The sequence below is a fragment of the Borostomias antarcticus genome (genome assembly GCF_949987555.1).
Source record: "Borostomias antarcticus genome assembly, chromosome: 2".
Taxonomy (NCBI): Eukaryota; Metazoa; Chordata; class Actinopteri; order Stomiiformes; family Stomiidae; genus Borostomias; species Borostomias antarcticus.
Window position 1 is genome coordinate 5,598,165 of NC_140235.1, and position 15,525 is coordinate 5,613,689.

General features: G+C 49.0%; 1 protein-coding gene across 2 annotated transcripts in view; it reads left to right on the forward strand.

Moving 5' to 3' along the window:
- anapc1 (anaphase promoting complex subunit 1) overlaps positions 1-15,525 on the forward strand; it is a 44,947-nt gene that overhangs the window by 14,737 nt on the left and 14,685 nt on the right. For both annotated transcript variants that reach the window (XM_084451952.1, XM_084451953.1), the window contains exons 17-32: positions 94-281; positions 889-963; positions 1,925-2,205; positions 2,949-3,040; positions 4,460-4,608; positions 5,775-5,853; positions 6,280-6,316; positions 6,467-6,540; positions 9,590-9,768; positions 10,009-10,235; positions 10,683-10,801; positions 11,458-11,729; positions 13,174-13,408; positions 13,585-13,676; positions 14,036-14,170; positions 14,569-14,651. In XM_084451952.1, coding sequence (XP_084308078.1) covers positions 94-281; positions 889-963; positions 1,925-2,205; positions 2,949-3,040; positions 4,460-4,608; positions 5,775-5,853; positions 6,280-6,316; positions 6,467-6,540; positions 9,590-9,768; positions 10,009-10,235; positions 10,683-10,801; positions 11,458-11,729; positions 13,174-13,408; positions 13,585-13,676; positions 14,036-14,170; positions 14,569-14,651 — 2,317 coding nt within the window. The remainder of the gene's footprint in view (positions 1-93; positions 282-888; positions 964-1,924; positions 2,206-2,948; positions 3,041-4,459; positions 4,609-5,774; positions 5,854-6,279; positions 6,317-6,466; positions 6,541-9,589; positions 9,769-10,008; positions 10,236-10,682; positions 10,802-11,457; positions 11,730-13,173; positions 13,409-13,584; positions 13,677-14,035; positions 14,171-14,568; positions 14,652-15,525) is intronic.

The window sequence follows — 15,525 nt, forward strand, 5'->3', positions numbered from 1 at the left end:
CTCCCTCTCTCTCTCTCTCTATTTCTCCCCTTTCCCTTCTGTTTATTTGTCCCTCTCCTCCTGCCCCTCTCTCTCCCCCCCTGGTGGCCGTAGTGAGGAAGTGCCTGCAGGCGGTGCGGTTCATCCTCCCTAAGGAGACGGCTATGAAGGTTCTGGTGAAGTGGTACAACATGTACAACGCCCCCGGGGGCCCCAGCGCCCACCAGGAGTGGAACCTCTTCGTCACCTGCTTCATGACCCTCATGGGTTACAACACGGAGCGCCTGGGGTGGACGCGCAACGTGAGTCCGTCCCTCACCAGGGGCCACACGCATTGTCTTCCTGTGGGCGGGGGGGGGGGGGGGGGGGGGCGTCCCTCACCGGGGGCCACACGCATGGTCTTCCTGTGGGCGGGGGGGGGGCCGTCCCTCACCGGGGGCCACACGCATGGTCTTCCTGTGGGCGGGGGGGGGGGGGGGGGGGGGGGGGCGTCCCTCAGCGGGGGCCACACGCATGGTCTTCCTGTGGGCGGGGGGGGGGCCGTCCCTCACCGGGGGCCACACGCATGGTCTTCCTGTGGGCGGGGGGGGGGCCGTCCCTCACAGGGGGCCACACGCATGGTCTTCCTGTGGGCGGGGGGGGGGGGCCATCCCTCACCAGGGGCCACACGCATGGTCTTCCTGTGGGCGGGGGGGGGCGTCCCTCACCGGGGGCCACACGCATGGTCTTCCTGTGGGCGGGGGCCTTCGGAAAGAATCAAATCGACGTGACTGCTTTGAGTGCCAGCGTTTTAGCTAATACGCAGAGCGTGCTCCTGGTAACACACAACCTTATTACTGTAGTCCGGAAGACATATCCAGACATATTCATGCCCTTCACACACCTGCGTGCGTGTTCCTGCCCCCTCAGCTCCATGTGGAAGTTCCCCTCTCTCCCGTGATTGCTGCCAAGAAAGCTCGTCCAGCGGACACGGGCTCCGATGAGGTAGGCAGGGCCAGGATGGGGGCGGGGCTTGTCTGTGTGAGTGGCGCTGTGTGTGTTTGGAGTGGGAGGACGGCGTCTCCATGTCCCTCTTAAGAAGAATGTCTCTCCAAGAGGGGGAGAGAAAATGGCCTCCGTCAGCCTCCATGTTATTCTCTATGAATCAAAAATAAGCAGGGTACCGTTATTTAAAAGCAGATGTGAAGTTCTTCTGACTTTCAGATTTTGTAAATTATTTACCTAATTTATGTTTTACCTGTTTTGTTTTCAAAGCCTCTGTATTATGTACACTAAACGATGTAGCCCAACATTAAGACCTTGTCCTATATTTCAGTATTCTACACCATGTAAGAAGTGCTCTAAGGTATTTGTGAAGATTATTCAGACTTAATAACCTGTAAACAACAGATGGTGTGACAATGACAGTATGTTTTGTAAATAATCTTAAATCTCTCGCTGTAATCTGTTCGCCCATGAGCAACGGGCATGGTAATCCATGATAATCCACGCGGAATGGAACAGAATATCATCCTGGCCAACGGGCTGCGATGGCAGCGCTGGGAGGTGACCAGGCCCATGGCCAGGGTCAACTGTAAGGTCGCGGGGTCAGAGTTGGGCTGGAGGGTTATGTAACTATAATGTTGGTGTTGAGCTGAGCCTCTAGGTGTCTAGAAGAAGCTGGTTACAGTATGTAGAGCTGCATGTATCCTAGCTACACCTGAGGTAAAGGATGACGCAGACCTTGGAAAACTGTATTGGCCCTTCTCTCAACCTCCTTAGTCTTGTCAATGGACATCTTAGTTTGTATGAGTACTGTACATTTTGTGTTAATGTGTTTGGTGGGGGCATGTATGTAGTAATGCACTGCACCCTATATTTATGTGCACACAGACTAGGGCATTGGAGTGGTGTGCCTGTTTGTGAATGTTTGTGTAAAATACATGCATCTCTTTGTGTCTTCTAGGACTGGGAATACATGCGGTGCTCCCACTACCATCGACAGGTGGTGTGCAGGGGCGCTGGGCTGGAGTCTATAACAAGCGAACCCTCCGCCGGCGACTCCCCCTTCCAGACCCAGTCTCCTCCCTCCAGCCCCGCCCTGCGGCTGGACAGCTCCGCCCCCCTGTTCGCCCACATCCCGGCCCTGTTCTACACGCTGCACCTCCTCTACCAGGAACTGCAGCTCGACGAGCTTCAGAGAGGCGGGGCCAGGGCGCTGGTCACCCTCCTGCAACAGCTGGCCAGGTTGAGGAAGTGGGAGGGGAGTGTGCGTGCGTGTGTGTGTGTTGGGTTTGTCTGACTGTTCATTTGTAAGAGGGCGTTTTGTTTGGTTTAGGATCTTTTGTGGCCATAAATGGGGCTACTCTTCAAAGTATGTGTGTGTCCGTGTGTGTGAGTAGGCGGTGGACGTTGGCGGGGGGGGGGTGTAAGAGTTTGGGGAGAGTAGTACTTAGTGAGCAGTATGGAATCTGTATCAGGATGCTACTACGTATCCTCAGTCAAACATAGACCCACAGCCGTCACACACATCGGTGTTGACTACTCGGTTCCCCCTTTACTGTAATGCCAGATGAAGGAATCTATTCAATAGAAGCAGGTGCGTCCTCGTTATTATGCTTTGAAACAAATAGCATCGAAAGCGCTCCATGTGGAGTGTCCTCGTCAGCCGTCAAGAGTTGAAGTGGGAGAGTCGAGCACTCAGGTGGGAGTATTTGCCTAGAGCCTTTGTGTTGGTACGTGGGGGATAGGCAACACACACACACACTTTCACACACACACACACACCTTATTTATTTGCAGGTTTTGGATGATCTACACTGATGAATCTATCTGAGCCAGTGTGCTGCAGTGTTCAGGGCTGGATCATGGCTGTGTGGGATTAGATCTATTGATTTAACGACCGGATAGATAAACAGCCTTTCTCATGACCTGCTAATTGTGCGAGTGTGTTGCTAATTGTGTGTGTGTGTGTGTGTGTTCTGTCCCAGAGATCTGCAGCTGGAGGAATACATTGACCTGTACTGGAGAGATTACCCCTCCCTCATCACAACCTTCACCGAGGCCTGCCTCATCGATCAGGGTAGGAAGACACCATCACACCGGAGAGACAGGGGGTTATCTATCCACACAAGAGGGTTAACTATCCACACAAGAGGGTTAACTATCCACACAATAGGGTTAACTATCCACACAAGAGGGTTAACTATCCACACAAGAGGGTTAACTATCCACACAAGAGGGTTAACTATCCACACAAGAGGGTTATCTATCCACACAAGAGGGTTAACTATCCACACAAGAGGGTTAACTATCCACACAATAGGGTTAACTATCCACACAAGAGGGTTAACTATCCACACAAGAGGGTTAACTATCCACACAAGAGGGTTATCTATCCACACAAGAGGGTTAACTATCCATACAGGAGGGTTAACTATCCACACAAGAGGGTTAACTATCCACACAGGAGGGTTAACTGTTGTTGGTCATTTCTGATAGTACAAAACTTCACAGGAGACCCAAGTCGTTCAGCCTATTCGGATATTTATTACTGTAACACACTCAATACAGCTTCACAATGTTCTCATGTACAGCCCCCCAGCCCAACTGGGCGCATCACCTTTATATCCAAATCTCAAACACAGTGTGTGCGTACTGTGAAATGGGACGTTGCTGGCTAGGACACTCTGACCTGTTCTGTTGTTCTTCTGCTGTTCTCTCCAGTTCTCCTGAGCTGAGCCAACTTAACCTTACGGCCAAACAGCCCTCTAAACACTACTAGTTTAACACTATCCACACGGGGGGTTAACTATCCACACAGGAAGGGTTAACTGCTTAGGGATGTAACGATAACCGGTATAACGATAAACCGTGATAAATTTCGATTACATTTATCGGGATAAAATTATCATTAAAACCGTGTTTGATTTCCGCGTTTTGAAAAACTCACTGTAAATACTGTCCAGCATCAACCAAAGTTAGCAGCGGTCTCCAAGACGCACTATTTTAACGTTTATGCAAAAAAGTCTATAGTGCTGCTAATTTTATTTGTGGTTTTCAATGTAAAACTTGGTGAAATGATTTCAGTGTAGTAGCAATGAGTTCAGTAGTTTTCGAAAATGTTCAGCACATTTAACAATACCGCGATAATACTGATAACCATGATCATTTTGGTCACTATAATCGTGATATTAATTTTTCACATCGTTACATCTCTATAACTGCTGCTCTGGTGCTCTTGGTTTGATAGTCTACCTAATAGAGGCAAGTCATTCAAACTGCAGGCGGGACTGCTTATTTGGTAAAAATAACATTATTTAATGTTTCAGAAGGTGTCTTTCTGTTTGAGTGACAGATGAGGGAAATGTACTGTGTGTTTGTGTGTTCAGACAGTTTCTATTTGTGTGTGTCCTCTCGGTCTCTCTTTGTCCTCTGTGTCTCTCTCTGTCCTCTCTGTCTGTCTGTCTGTCTGTCTCTGTTTGCTCCTCCCCCTGCGCAGCCCAGTTGGACATGATGCAGCGTCCGTCCTTCTTGAGGGCGGAGCCTCCCTGCGTCTTCAGCTGGCTCAGCAGCTGTCTGAGGGGACAGGAAGTCCCGCCCTTCCCCTTCCTGCCAGGCATCTGTGAAAGGACAAAACTCCTCGTGCTGGTATGATGACATCATCATTAATAACTCAATCACCATCATATATAAAGATGGCGGCCTCTAGCACAGAGCCATAGAGAGCCTTAGAGCTAACTGGACAAGGTAGATTCAAGGGTCCTTTTGTCCTATGTACACTACAAGACATACAATGAAATGCTCACAATAAATACTGTAGAGGAATATGCTTGAACCAGATGTAGCTGTTTCTGGCATATTCCATGGAGTATTTGAAGTCACATTTTCTTCAGATTCTCTGTCTGTCTCCCCTGTTCTGTCTCTGTCATGTCAAATATTGACCTTCACCATTACTCACTGGTCGGGTCGCCCGACCCCGCCTAGCCAATGGCTGTTCTTGCTCTTACACCATCCTCCACTCTGTTAAATGGGTCATGCAGACACACACACACCTACACGCACACACACACACGCACACACACATTAATGCTTAATTGTTAGATGCCCGTATGACAGAGGTCATCATGTCAATTAGGGAGAGAGGGAGAGAGAGGCTTGGCATGTTTATAAAGAGAGTGCATCCATATTTGAGATTGAGAGCAAGAAATGTGTGCGAGTGAGTGCGTACGAGTGTGTGACCGGAACAGTGTGTGTGTGTGTGTGTGTGTGTGTGTTTTGTTTGTGTATACCGTGCGCGTGTGTCTGCACATCAGAGAGCAGAGAGAGCAATTAAGGCCCAGGAAGGGCTGAATCACAGCCGAAGGGGGTGAGGGGGGGTGTAGCTCGTGATGACCAGTCCTTGCGCGTCTCCCCCCATCAGGATAAGTGAGGTGACGCACGTCACCACTGAGAGACTGACCGTCGGCCCATCATGCAATTACAGAATCTATTTACCCCCAGTACAGTACCTACTTACCTCTCTCTCTCTCTCTCTCTCTCTCTCTCTCTCTCCCTCCACCTCATTCTGTCCATCTCATTCCACCTCATTTTTTCTCTGGGTCTTTTTCTCTCTCGCTCTCCTTCAGTTTTGTGATTTTTTTTTGCTCCCTCTCTCTTCCAAATCTCTCTCTTTCTCTCATTATGGGCGCCGGGACCTCAGTGACATCACTCCACTACTGACGGTCGCACCGCAGGGGTCTTACGCTGACGTTTGTTTTCCTAACTCCCCGTCTCTCTCCCTCTCTCCCTCCACGCCTCCCCCCTTCTCCTGATAGAGCTATGCCCTCTACATCGTTGGAGACGAGAACGCCATTACATTTGATATGTCCAAATACCTGTCCAAGTTCTCTGCCGGTGAGTGTGTGTGTGTGTGTGTGTGTGTGTGTGTGTGAGTGTGTGAGTGTGAGTGTGTACACACACGTGGGATGATTCATGTTTTTGTCACTTCCTTTTGTTTACATTGAAGAATCATAATATTCACTTCCTGTTCTGTTTCTGTTCACTATCTGAGCTCTATTGTTAGCAGGAATCTATAAAGACACCTTTATGACAGAAGGGCCATTATGGGGGCCTGAGAGTCCTGCTGGTTCTTTAGTCTTTACCTTTGTTCTGTCTTTGTTGTTGACCTATATCACCCATCCTGTACTAGCACATCACCTGAAGCACACTCACGTGTCCTTTCTCACTCTCTCCCGCTCTCTCTCTCTCTCTCTCTCTCTCTCTCTCTCTCTCCCTCTCTCTCTCCCTCTCTCTCTCCCTCTCTCCCTCTCCCCATCCCAGGCCAGAAAAAGACTGCCAGTGAACAAGGCTTCAGAAGGTAAACTCACATCCCTGCCCAGGTTGAGATTAAGCCTGCAGACTAAAGGCTGTTCCCACTGAGAATGGGATTTAGTCCAGGACTAATAGTGATGCAGTCTTGTATACCAATGCTTGCCTGCTGCTTATTCTCGTATCTCGTTCCCTCCAGACAGAGCAGTCTGAAGCCTGAATCCTCCAATGAGAGTCTGGCTGAGAAGCTGGTGGTGTGGTTAACCTCAGCAGGTAAAACATACTGTATGACACCTGATAGGCTGGCTAATATAAGGCCCTCACCGGGTTTCACTGGTTGTCAGTTGGTTATTGGTTATTGTGACCACGTCTCAGAATACCAATAGTGTTATTAGTGGAGAGCTTAGCTAGAAATGTCATAACAATTGTGTATTTTGTGATAAAAGCATACACGTTGGTACAGTTATAGCCAAGAGCATAAAAAAACCTGGATATTCAGGCATCATAAATTTTCAATGTCGCCCTTGGCAACCGTTTTTCAAAATGGCCGCCAGTGACGACAGTTTTCTGATCAATTTTCTTATCAGGGATGGATATAATATAATATTGAGGACATAATTATCTACCATACATAATTCTTGGGAATTGACATTTGGATAATAGTACATTTTTCAAGATGGAAAATTGTAGCGTGGATTAGTCTGATATGGGAACACTGGAAGTGCACGTGCCTTCTAGCCCTGCATCAAGTTCATGGGCTGCTAGGCATCTACAACTCTTTCCGGTTCAAAATGCCGACCACAGCTCATCTTCTGGCTGTAGACCGTGAGCCACTGCTGTACTGAACACCATCAGCTTATTTCTTGGTATGGTGTCATCCAGTGTCTTTGTTCTTTCAACAAGGCATGCTTTTGTGAACGTACGAACATACGTCCCACCCCTACATATTCCAGAGGGAAGCAAAAAAACAGTATCACCCAGGGGCCAGATAAGTGAGCTGTAAAAAATTCTTCCCTGACCTCTCTCAACAAGGCGATCGAGCAATTTCCTGGAGTATGTTTGTCTACCGGCTAAGAACATTTATAAAGCAGTAAATAACATTAAATTACATTTTCAGAGTAAGAGAGGCTAAAAATATCATAGGAGAGACATGGCAAACACTGGTGTATGTCTATGTGTGCGTGAATGTGCCTGGGCCCTGATAGAGGCAGGGGTTGGGGTAGGGAGGGGGTAGGAAAAGGATACGGAACCGGGTTAGGGTGAGGGGGAGGGGATCCGAGCCCAGGACTGGTGTATGTCTGTGTGTGTGAGCGTGAGTGTGAGTGTGCCTGGGTCCAGTTAGAGGCAGGGGTCGGGGGTAGGGTGGGGGTGGGAAAAGGATACGGACCCGGGTTAGGGTGAGGGGAAGGGGGACTGGGCCCAGGTCCAGGCCTAAGCCGGATGTGGACTGATGTGTGTCTGTGTGTAGGTGTGTGTGTTAACTAAATACTACAACATCCACAGCTGACACGGGGGTATCTATCGGACTCAGGGTGGTCTGTGGGCGACAGTGGGGCATCCACTGGACCTGGTTAGAAGGTAGGAGGGAGAGAGAGAGGCACTAGGGGAGGCAGAAAACGGTTAGTAGCACGCTGAGCCATTTAAGCAACAAAGATATCAGAACAGAACAAGCCTGTTTCAGGGCAACCAGCTTCTGTACACAACTTGATGTACATACAGTGCATAGCAGGATATACACCAATGTATACAGAGGATTCACAGGTAGGTTTGAGGCTGCCTTTCTGTGTCTCAAGGTCCTAGCTAGTAAATGTAGGCTAGGCTGAAAAGGTACGTCTTGAGATCTCGCTTGAAGACCTCCGTTTTTTTGGCCCTTCTTAGGCACTCCGGCAGGGTGTTCCAGAGGTTGGGGGCATAGAAACTAAAAGCTGCCTCTCCGTGTTTCTTGGTCCTGGCTTTTGGAACTGTTAAGAGTTCAGTACCTAAGGATCTGAATGGTCTGTTGGGCATGTACGTGACAAGCATGTCTGAAATGTATTCTGGTTCGTGACTGTGGAGAGATTTATAGACTAGTAATAGTATTAATAGTAATAGTAAGTCTATTCTAGAGTTGACAGGTAGCCAGTGTATTGATTTTAAGGCTGGTGTGATGTGTGCCCTTCGTCTAGTCTTGGTGAGGACTCGTGCTGCAGCATTCTGTATCATTTGTAGCTTAGAGATTGCTTTCTTTGGTAGGCCTGATAGTAGAGCATTGCAGTAGTCCAGCCTGCTTGTGATGAAAGCATGCATTAGTCTTTCGGTGTCAGCCTGAGAGAGTGACGGGGTGACGTGGGTCATCTGATCTTCCTAATTTCACTGATTCCCTGCGTGATCTGTACACCATCCGGGTAACTACAGTATACTAACTACTGTATGAAAGTCATGTAAAGCCCTGTTACCCTAGGCTTGGCTCTCCCACTCTGGCACATCCTGTCAATTCAGGTGTATTTATCTAACTACATCTAATCTAAACTACACTAGATAAGATGGCATTCATGAAACTAAACGACACCACCACTAAACTATCACAACAAGCACTAGATTCATACGGAGTACAGTAAGCAAGCAGCGTGTATTTAGAGGCCCATGCTCTGTTTCACTGCAGTGGTGTCACCAGTGTGCCCAGGCTGTGCTTCCACATCCACTCTATTAACATTTCTGTAAAACATGACTTCTTAAAATCTATTATGCAGACTTGGGGATTTATGTTATTTTATTGGAATTTTAAAAATGTATGGTGGCGATGCCCGCCAAATTGAAGAAAATGGTGGTCATCTTTAATTGTGAGATAGAAGGAAGCGTCTGCAATTTTTAAGTTCCAAATTCAAATTCTCCATCATTTTTTTCTGATTTGACACAGATCATCTATATCAGAGTAATCTACAAAACGTTATGTAATTACAATTTTCATAGTAGTCATGGCCACCATCTTGAAAAATGTACTATTATCCAAATGTCAATTCCCAAGATCTATATATATATATATGTATGGTAGATAAATTAAACTAATTATGTCCTCAATATCATATTATATCCATCTCTGATAAGAAAATGTATCAGAAAAGTATCGCCACAGGCGGCCACATGAAAATGGTTGCCATGGGCGACATATTGCAAATTCATGATGCCTGAATATCCTCGTTTTTTCATGCCCTTGGCTATAACTGTACCAAATGTCATGCTTTTATCACAAAATGCACAATTGTTATGCTCATCTTCACCACCATATTGCATTCCCTTATGAAGCACTTCACTATTCACATCCTCTTTTCCTGTCTTGTTACAGGTTTCACACTGAAAGACCTGGAGTCCGTCCCCTTCGGTGTGGCTCTGCCAATCAGAGACGCCATCTACCAGTGCCGAGAGCAGCCCTGCTCCGATTGGTCAGAGGACGTGTGCTTGCTGATTGGTCGACAGGACCTCACCAAGCAAGCCCACAAAATGACCCTGGCCAAAGGCAAAGCTGTACGTCTGAGCGGGGCTGTTGGATGTTTTGGGTTTGGCTTATACAACCTTGAATATGTTGAGGTTATTGTGTGTGTGTGTGTGTGTGTGTGTGTGTGTGTGTGTGCGTGTGTGCGTGCGTGCGTGCGTGCGTGCCAGCGTGCGTGCGTGCGTGCGTGCGTAAATACCTAGGAGTTTTAGAAGTGGGGTGGGGTGCTATTGCATGTGTGTTTATGCTGGTGTGTGTGTGTGTGTGTCCAGTCCGTAGGCCCGGGGCTGTCCCTGGAGCCCCCCGCCACCACGGAGGCGGACGAGGAGGAGGACGGGATGACGGACCTGAACCAGGACGTGATCGGTCTGATCTGGAGCCAGGACCTGCGGCTCCACGAGGCCCGGCGGCTGCTGCAGAGCTCCCGGCCCGTCCGGGTCAGCGTGGTCCACCTGCCCGAGGTCAGCGACCACGAGTACATCGAGGAGAAGGAGAACAAGTGAGTAAGGGGAGGGTTTGTACTTAAAACTGAATAAATAGTTTCTTGAAATGATTTAGGACAGTATGGAACTGCAAGTACATCAGGGAGAAGGAGAACTCGTTCAAGGAAAGGTTACAGCTAGTTTATTACACATTGATGCAGTAGTAATAGTAGTCTATAACCTAAAGACAGTGAATGCATCCAGTACACTCAGATGAGATGGGGGAGGGGGGAGTAGGGCGCAGTTATGATGACAAACAAGTCACTTATGCCAGGTAGATTGTGGTTTCAATGGCAGGTCATTGTGTAACATAATGAGGGATTAGAAAGACTATGAGAAAGTATTTCTGACGATCTCTATCCCTGCTCCCTCCTCTCTCTCTCTCTCTCTCTCTCTCTCTCTCTCTCTCTCTCTCTCTCTCTCTCCCTCTCCTTCCCTCTCTCCCCCCTCCCTTCCTATGCCAGGCTGTTGCAGCTGTGCCAACGGACCATGGCGCTGCCCGTAGGTAGAGGGCTGTTCACCCTTTTCTCCTACCACCCTGTGCCAACAGAGCCCCTGCCGGTGCCCAAACTCAACCTCACAGGTACTCACAATGGAGAGATCAAAATGTCTAGGAGCTGGCTTCCTGGACACAGTTTAAGCCCTAGTACTATACCAAGTATAAATCCAACTTATCAGTGGAGATTCTCTTTTGAAAGTACTGCTTAGTACTAGACTCATCCTAGACCTGGGTCCAAATACAATTTGAAATCCTTTCAATTACTTTAGCGTTTACTTGAGACTGTCTGGAGTGTCAGGTGGGGTGGGGCTTTTTTGGGGGTAACAGCCCAATATGCTTGTGCCAGACAAGATAAGTTACTCAAATTATTTCTGTGTCCGAGGAACTTTTTTTTTTTATTTCTCTAAAAGAAACGTTCTCGATATTTACTTCCCCCCAGCAACAGCGCAGGGCGAGAGGTAATGTTTTCAGTGGTGTGTGTTGGTTGGTTGGTTGGTTGGCTGGTTGGTTCGTTCTTTAGCAGGATTACAGCAAAAACTACCAGACCGATTTTCATGAAACTCGGTGGAGCGGTGGAGCATAGGCCATCTTAGAACCCATTAAATTCTGGAGCGGATCCGAATCACAGGGCGGGTCCACGAGTCACCGAAACACGGCCAGCCATTCACCATTCCATTCGTTTTTTTTGGAATCTCCTCTCTTCTGACGTTGCCCCGCTCCCTTGCCCCCTCCTCCACCAGGCCGCGCCCCCCCCAGGAACACCATGGTGGACCTGAACAGCGGCAACATCGACGTCCCGCCCAACATGACCAGCTGGTCCAGCTTCCACAACGGGGTGGCGGCCGGTCTGAAGATCGCCCCTGCCTCCCAGGTGGACTCGGCCTGGATCGCCTACAACAAGCCCAAGAGCCCCGAGCTGGCCAACGAGTACGCGGGCTTCCTCATGGCCCTGGGGCTCAACGGACACCTCACCAAGCTGGCCACGCTCAACATACACGACTACCTGACTAAGGTGAAGACGCGTGCACACACACACACACACGCCAAGTGCGACCTTTCTCTCTCACCACAAACCAAGACACCTCAGAGGAATTGATCGCAAATATGTCAGTTTTGCATTTCTCATTCAGGGGAAAAAGGGCCAAAGAAACCACTGGAAGCCTTTGTTGTTGACAGAACGACAGAAGCTCCTCACACTCCTCACACGCCGTTTGCATCGCCGCCCACCGCAGCGTAGTAGATGCGACTGCTGGTTTGGGTTTAGCAGAATTCTGCTGGCGCCGGACGGACGGCATCCTGTTATTTTTCTCACATGAAAGTGGGAAAGGCCTCGCGACGCGGCGAGCACGGTTTCACTCTGACTGCGTCCTGCTGCTGACTCGTGTGCGCCTCTCTCATTTCCAGTCATTAAGATAGACCGGCTGGAGATGAATGCTGTCTGTGGTCTCTCTCTTTAAGCACCTTGAGATTTGTCCTGCATTTTAAAGTGTGCTATATAAATACAATTCATTATTATTATTATTATTCTCTGTGGTAGCCTTACTGAGAGCTCTGAGCTCACCTCACCCCAAAAACAAGTGGTAGTATTGCAGTTGTAAACTTCTACTACAAGCTGTAATATAGTGGATGCGTGGCATATGGTGGACTTAACAGCTGCTTCGTTTGCTTCGAGACTCATCCTACCGGACTGCAAAGATGCAGTGTGGTCACGGTGGATATGGATATTGAAATGAAACATTCTGGTACTGATTGAATATGAAAGGAATTGACTGTTGAATTCAGAAGCTGCATCGCCGTAGTAACACACCATCACACACACGTTAGCCCCCGGTTCCATATGTGCAGTATCACATCTCTTTTTCTCATGTGAAAGAGGAGGGCAGCCGAAAACAGAACAGGGGTCAGCTAGGGGGCTGCTAGAATATTATACCATACAATTTCAAACCACTCATTAGAGCAAAACATGTTCCTGCCCACAATTGAAAAATTGTTTGGCTGAAAGGATTTGATCTGGTTAACATGCCCCAGCAATTAGCAAGGAGCGTGCCCTGTTTAGGAAGGGGTCTGTTTGCGGCTGCCTCAGAGACAACCCAGTATTAGTAAACATGGCCTGACTTAAACTTCCTGCTCAGACCCACAGGGGACCAATGAAACGTTCCGTCTGGGCTGACAGGACCAATTATAATATCCGCTTAACCTCTTCCATCCTTCCTCCCTCCTTCCTCTCCCTCCCTCCCTCCCTCCTTCCTCTCCCTCCCTCCCTCCCTCCCTCCCTCCTTCCTCTCCCTCCCTCCCTCCCTCCCTCCCTCCCTCCCTCCCTCCCTCCCTCCCTCCCTCCCTCCCTCCCTCCCTCCCTCCCTCCCTCCCTCCCTCCCTCCCTCCCTCCCTCCCTCCCTCCCTCCCTCTCCCTCTCCCTCTCCCTCTCCCTCTCCCTCTCCCTCCCTCCCTCCCCACAGGGCCACGAGATGACCAGCATCGGCCTGCTGCTGGGCGTGTCCGCCGCCAAGCTGGGCACCATGGACATGTCCATCACCCGTCTGCTGAGCATCCACGTCCCCGCCCTGCTGCCGCCCACCTCCACGGAGCTGGACGTGCCCCACAACGTGCAGGTGGCGGCCGTGGTGGGCATCGGGCTGGTGTACCAGGGCACCGGGCACCGGCACAACGCAGAGGTCCTCCTGGCAGAGATAGGTGAGGGAGGGAGGGGTGGGGTGGGGGGGGGGGGTGAGAGACTGACCACCAGGGGGGGGGGAGCGACGGGCGAGGGCCGAAGAGAAGGGGAACGGATTCGCCGGCGTGAGGCGAAAATTCAATCCAGGAAGTTAAAGCCGAAGCGTTTTTTTTTTTTTCTCTCTCTCTCTCCGCAGGTCGTCCCCCCGGTCCTGAGATGGAGTACTGCACAGACAGAGAGTCGTACTCCCTGGCCGCTGGCCTGGCCCTGGGCATGGTCTGTCTGGGGGTGAGCACCACAGAGCACCGCGGTCAAGCCAAGTACACTGCAGTATAGTAGGGGAACCCCGGAGTATAGTAGAGAACAGTATCGCCTACAGTGAGGCGACAGGATGAGGGAAGTATGTGAATGAAAGGGGGCCTCCACACTTCAAAAGGGTGACGCACAGCGAGAGAGGATGAATGAAAAAGATAAACATCGGCGCTCCGCGAAGTCGTTTTCAGTCCATTTACTCACCACTCACTAACACACTGTGTGAGCTACAGCGTTAGCAGTGAGAAAGTGGAAGAGGTGAGATTCTCACGTGACGCGACTGAACGACTTCCTGTTTCCTCTCACTCTTATTTCTCTTTAACCCCGCCCCCCAGCACGGCAGTAACCTGATCGGTATGACGGACCTGAACGTGCCAGAGCAGCTGTACCAGTACATGGTGGGCGGTCACCGGCGCACGCACGCCGGCATCAACAGAGAGAAACACAAGTCCCCCAGCTACCAGATCAAGGTACTGACACCACGCTCGGGGACTCATTATTTGGATGAATCATTACATTACATTACAGTAATTTAGCAGATGCTTTTATCCAAAGCGACTATCAATAATTGCATTTAACGTAGGAAAAGCCAATGTACTACTACTACTTGCCAGAACTCACAAGTGCATCTCCTTTCTAAAACAAGTGACTAAGAGCATAATCTAGTGCTGAAGGCAAAGTGCAAGAATAGCAATCTAAAATCCAATAGGTGCTTAAGAGGGAGGATCGTTGTAGTACTTCTTGATGAGATGAGTTTTGAGCCTGCGACGAAAGATGGGCAGCGACTCTGCTGTGCTGACGTCAGTGGGCAGTTCATTCCACCACTGTGCGTGCGCCTGAAGCTCCTCCCCCTCCTCGTTCCTTCCAGGAGGGTGACAGCATCAACGTAGATGTGACCTGTCCCGGTGCCACCCTGGCTCTGGCCATGATCTATCTCAAAACCAACAACAGGTGACCGCCCACACCACTGCTCTGTCATCCTAATCTGTCTCAAGAGGTCTTATTCTATTTTCTCTGACAGGCTCCACGGAACATTCTGTTCCACTACCTAGTCTATCTAATGAGCTCAGAATCTCTTACCATCCTATATTTCATAAAGAGCATCACAGTGCATCCTGTTGTTTCTGCTCTCATCTCCTGACTGAGATCAGAACTGAAACAGTAGATTAAAGCCTAATTTATGCTTCTTGAAAAGTGTTGCTCGACAAAAAAAAAGCTAGACGTTGCATTTATGCTTCGGGCGACACTTCGCGTCGTCTCTATGGAAACAATCAGCCGCGCGCTTGTCATTCTGTCGCGCGTTTGTTGTCATTCTGAGAGAAGCGGCTCTCTGAGGGAAAGAGTTTCATCTGAGGTAAAGAGGTTGTTCAGAGAGCGGTTTTCATTGTGGTTTGTTTTCATTATGATCGGGAAAGATTCCCTTCCACAAATTCCGCAGTACTTGGGCATATGTGAAGGGGCAGGGATGGATTGTATAGATGGGGATATCTCCTCACAAGCTGGGAGAGACGTTCCTCTACTCCTTGACAGCCTAACGTCAAATGACAGCCAAAACTAAAACGAGGCTGCGGAACAGGCATATCCATGGCAACACACAAGTATGGAGTCAAAATGAGGCCAGAAAGCATTGTAAACGTAAGTGAAGTATTGTAAACAAAAACATATGAATTGTAAACGTAAGTGAAGTATTGTAAACGTAAGTGAAGTATTGTAAACAAAAAATATATAAATTATTACTTAATTATTAAAAAATAAAATAAAAATTGCATTTACAATACTTTTTTGCGTTTACAAAACCTTTTCTGCATTTACAAAACTTTTCTGC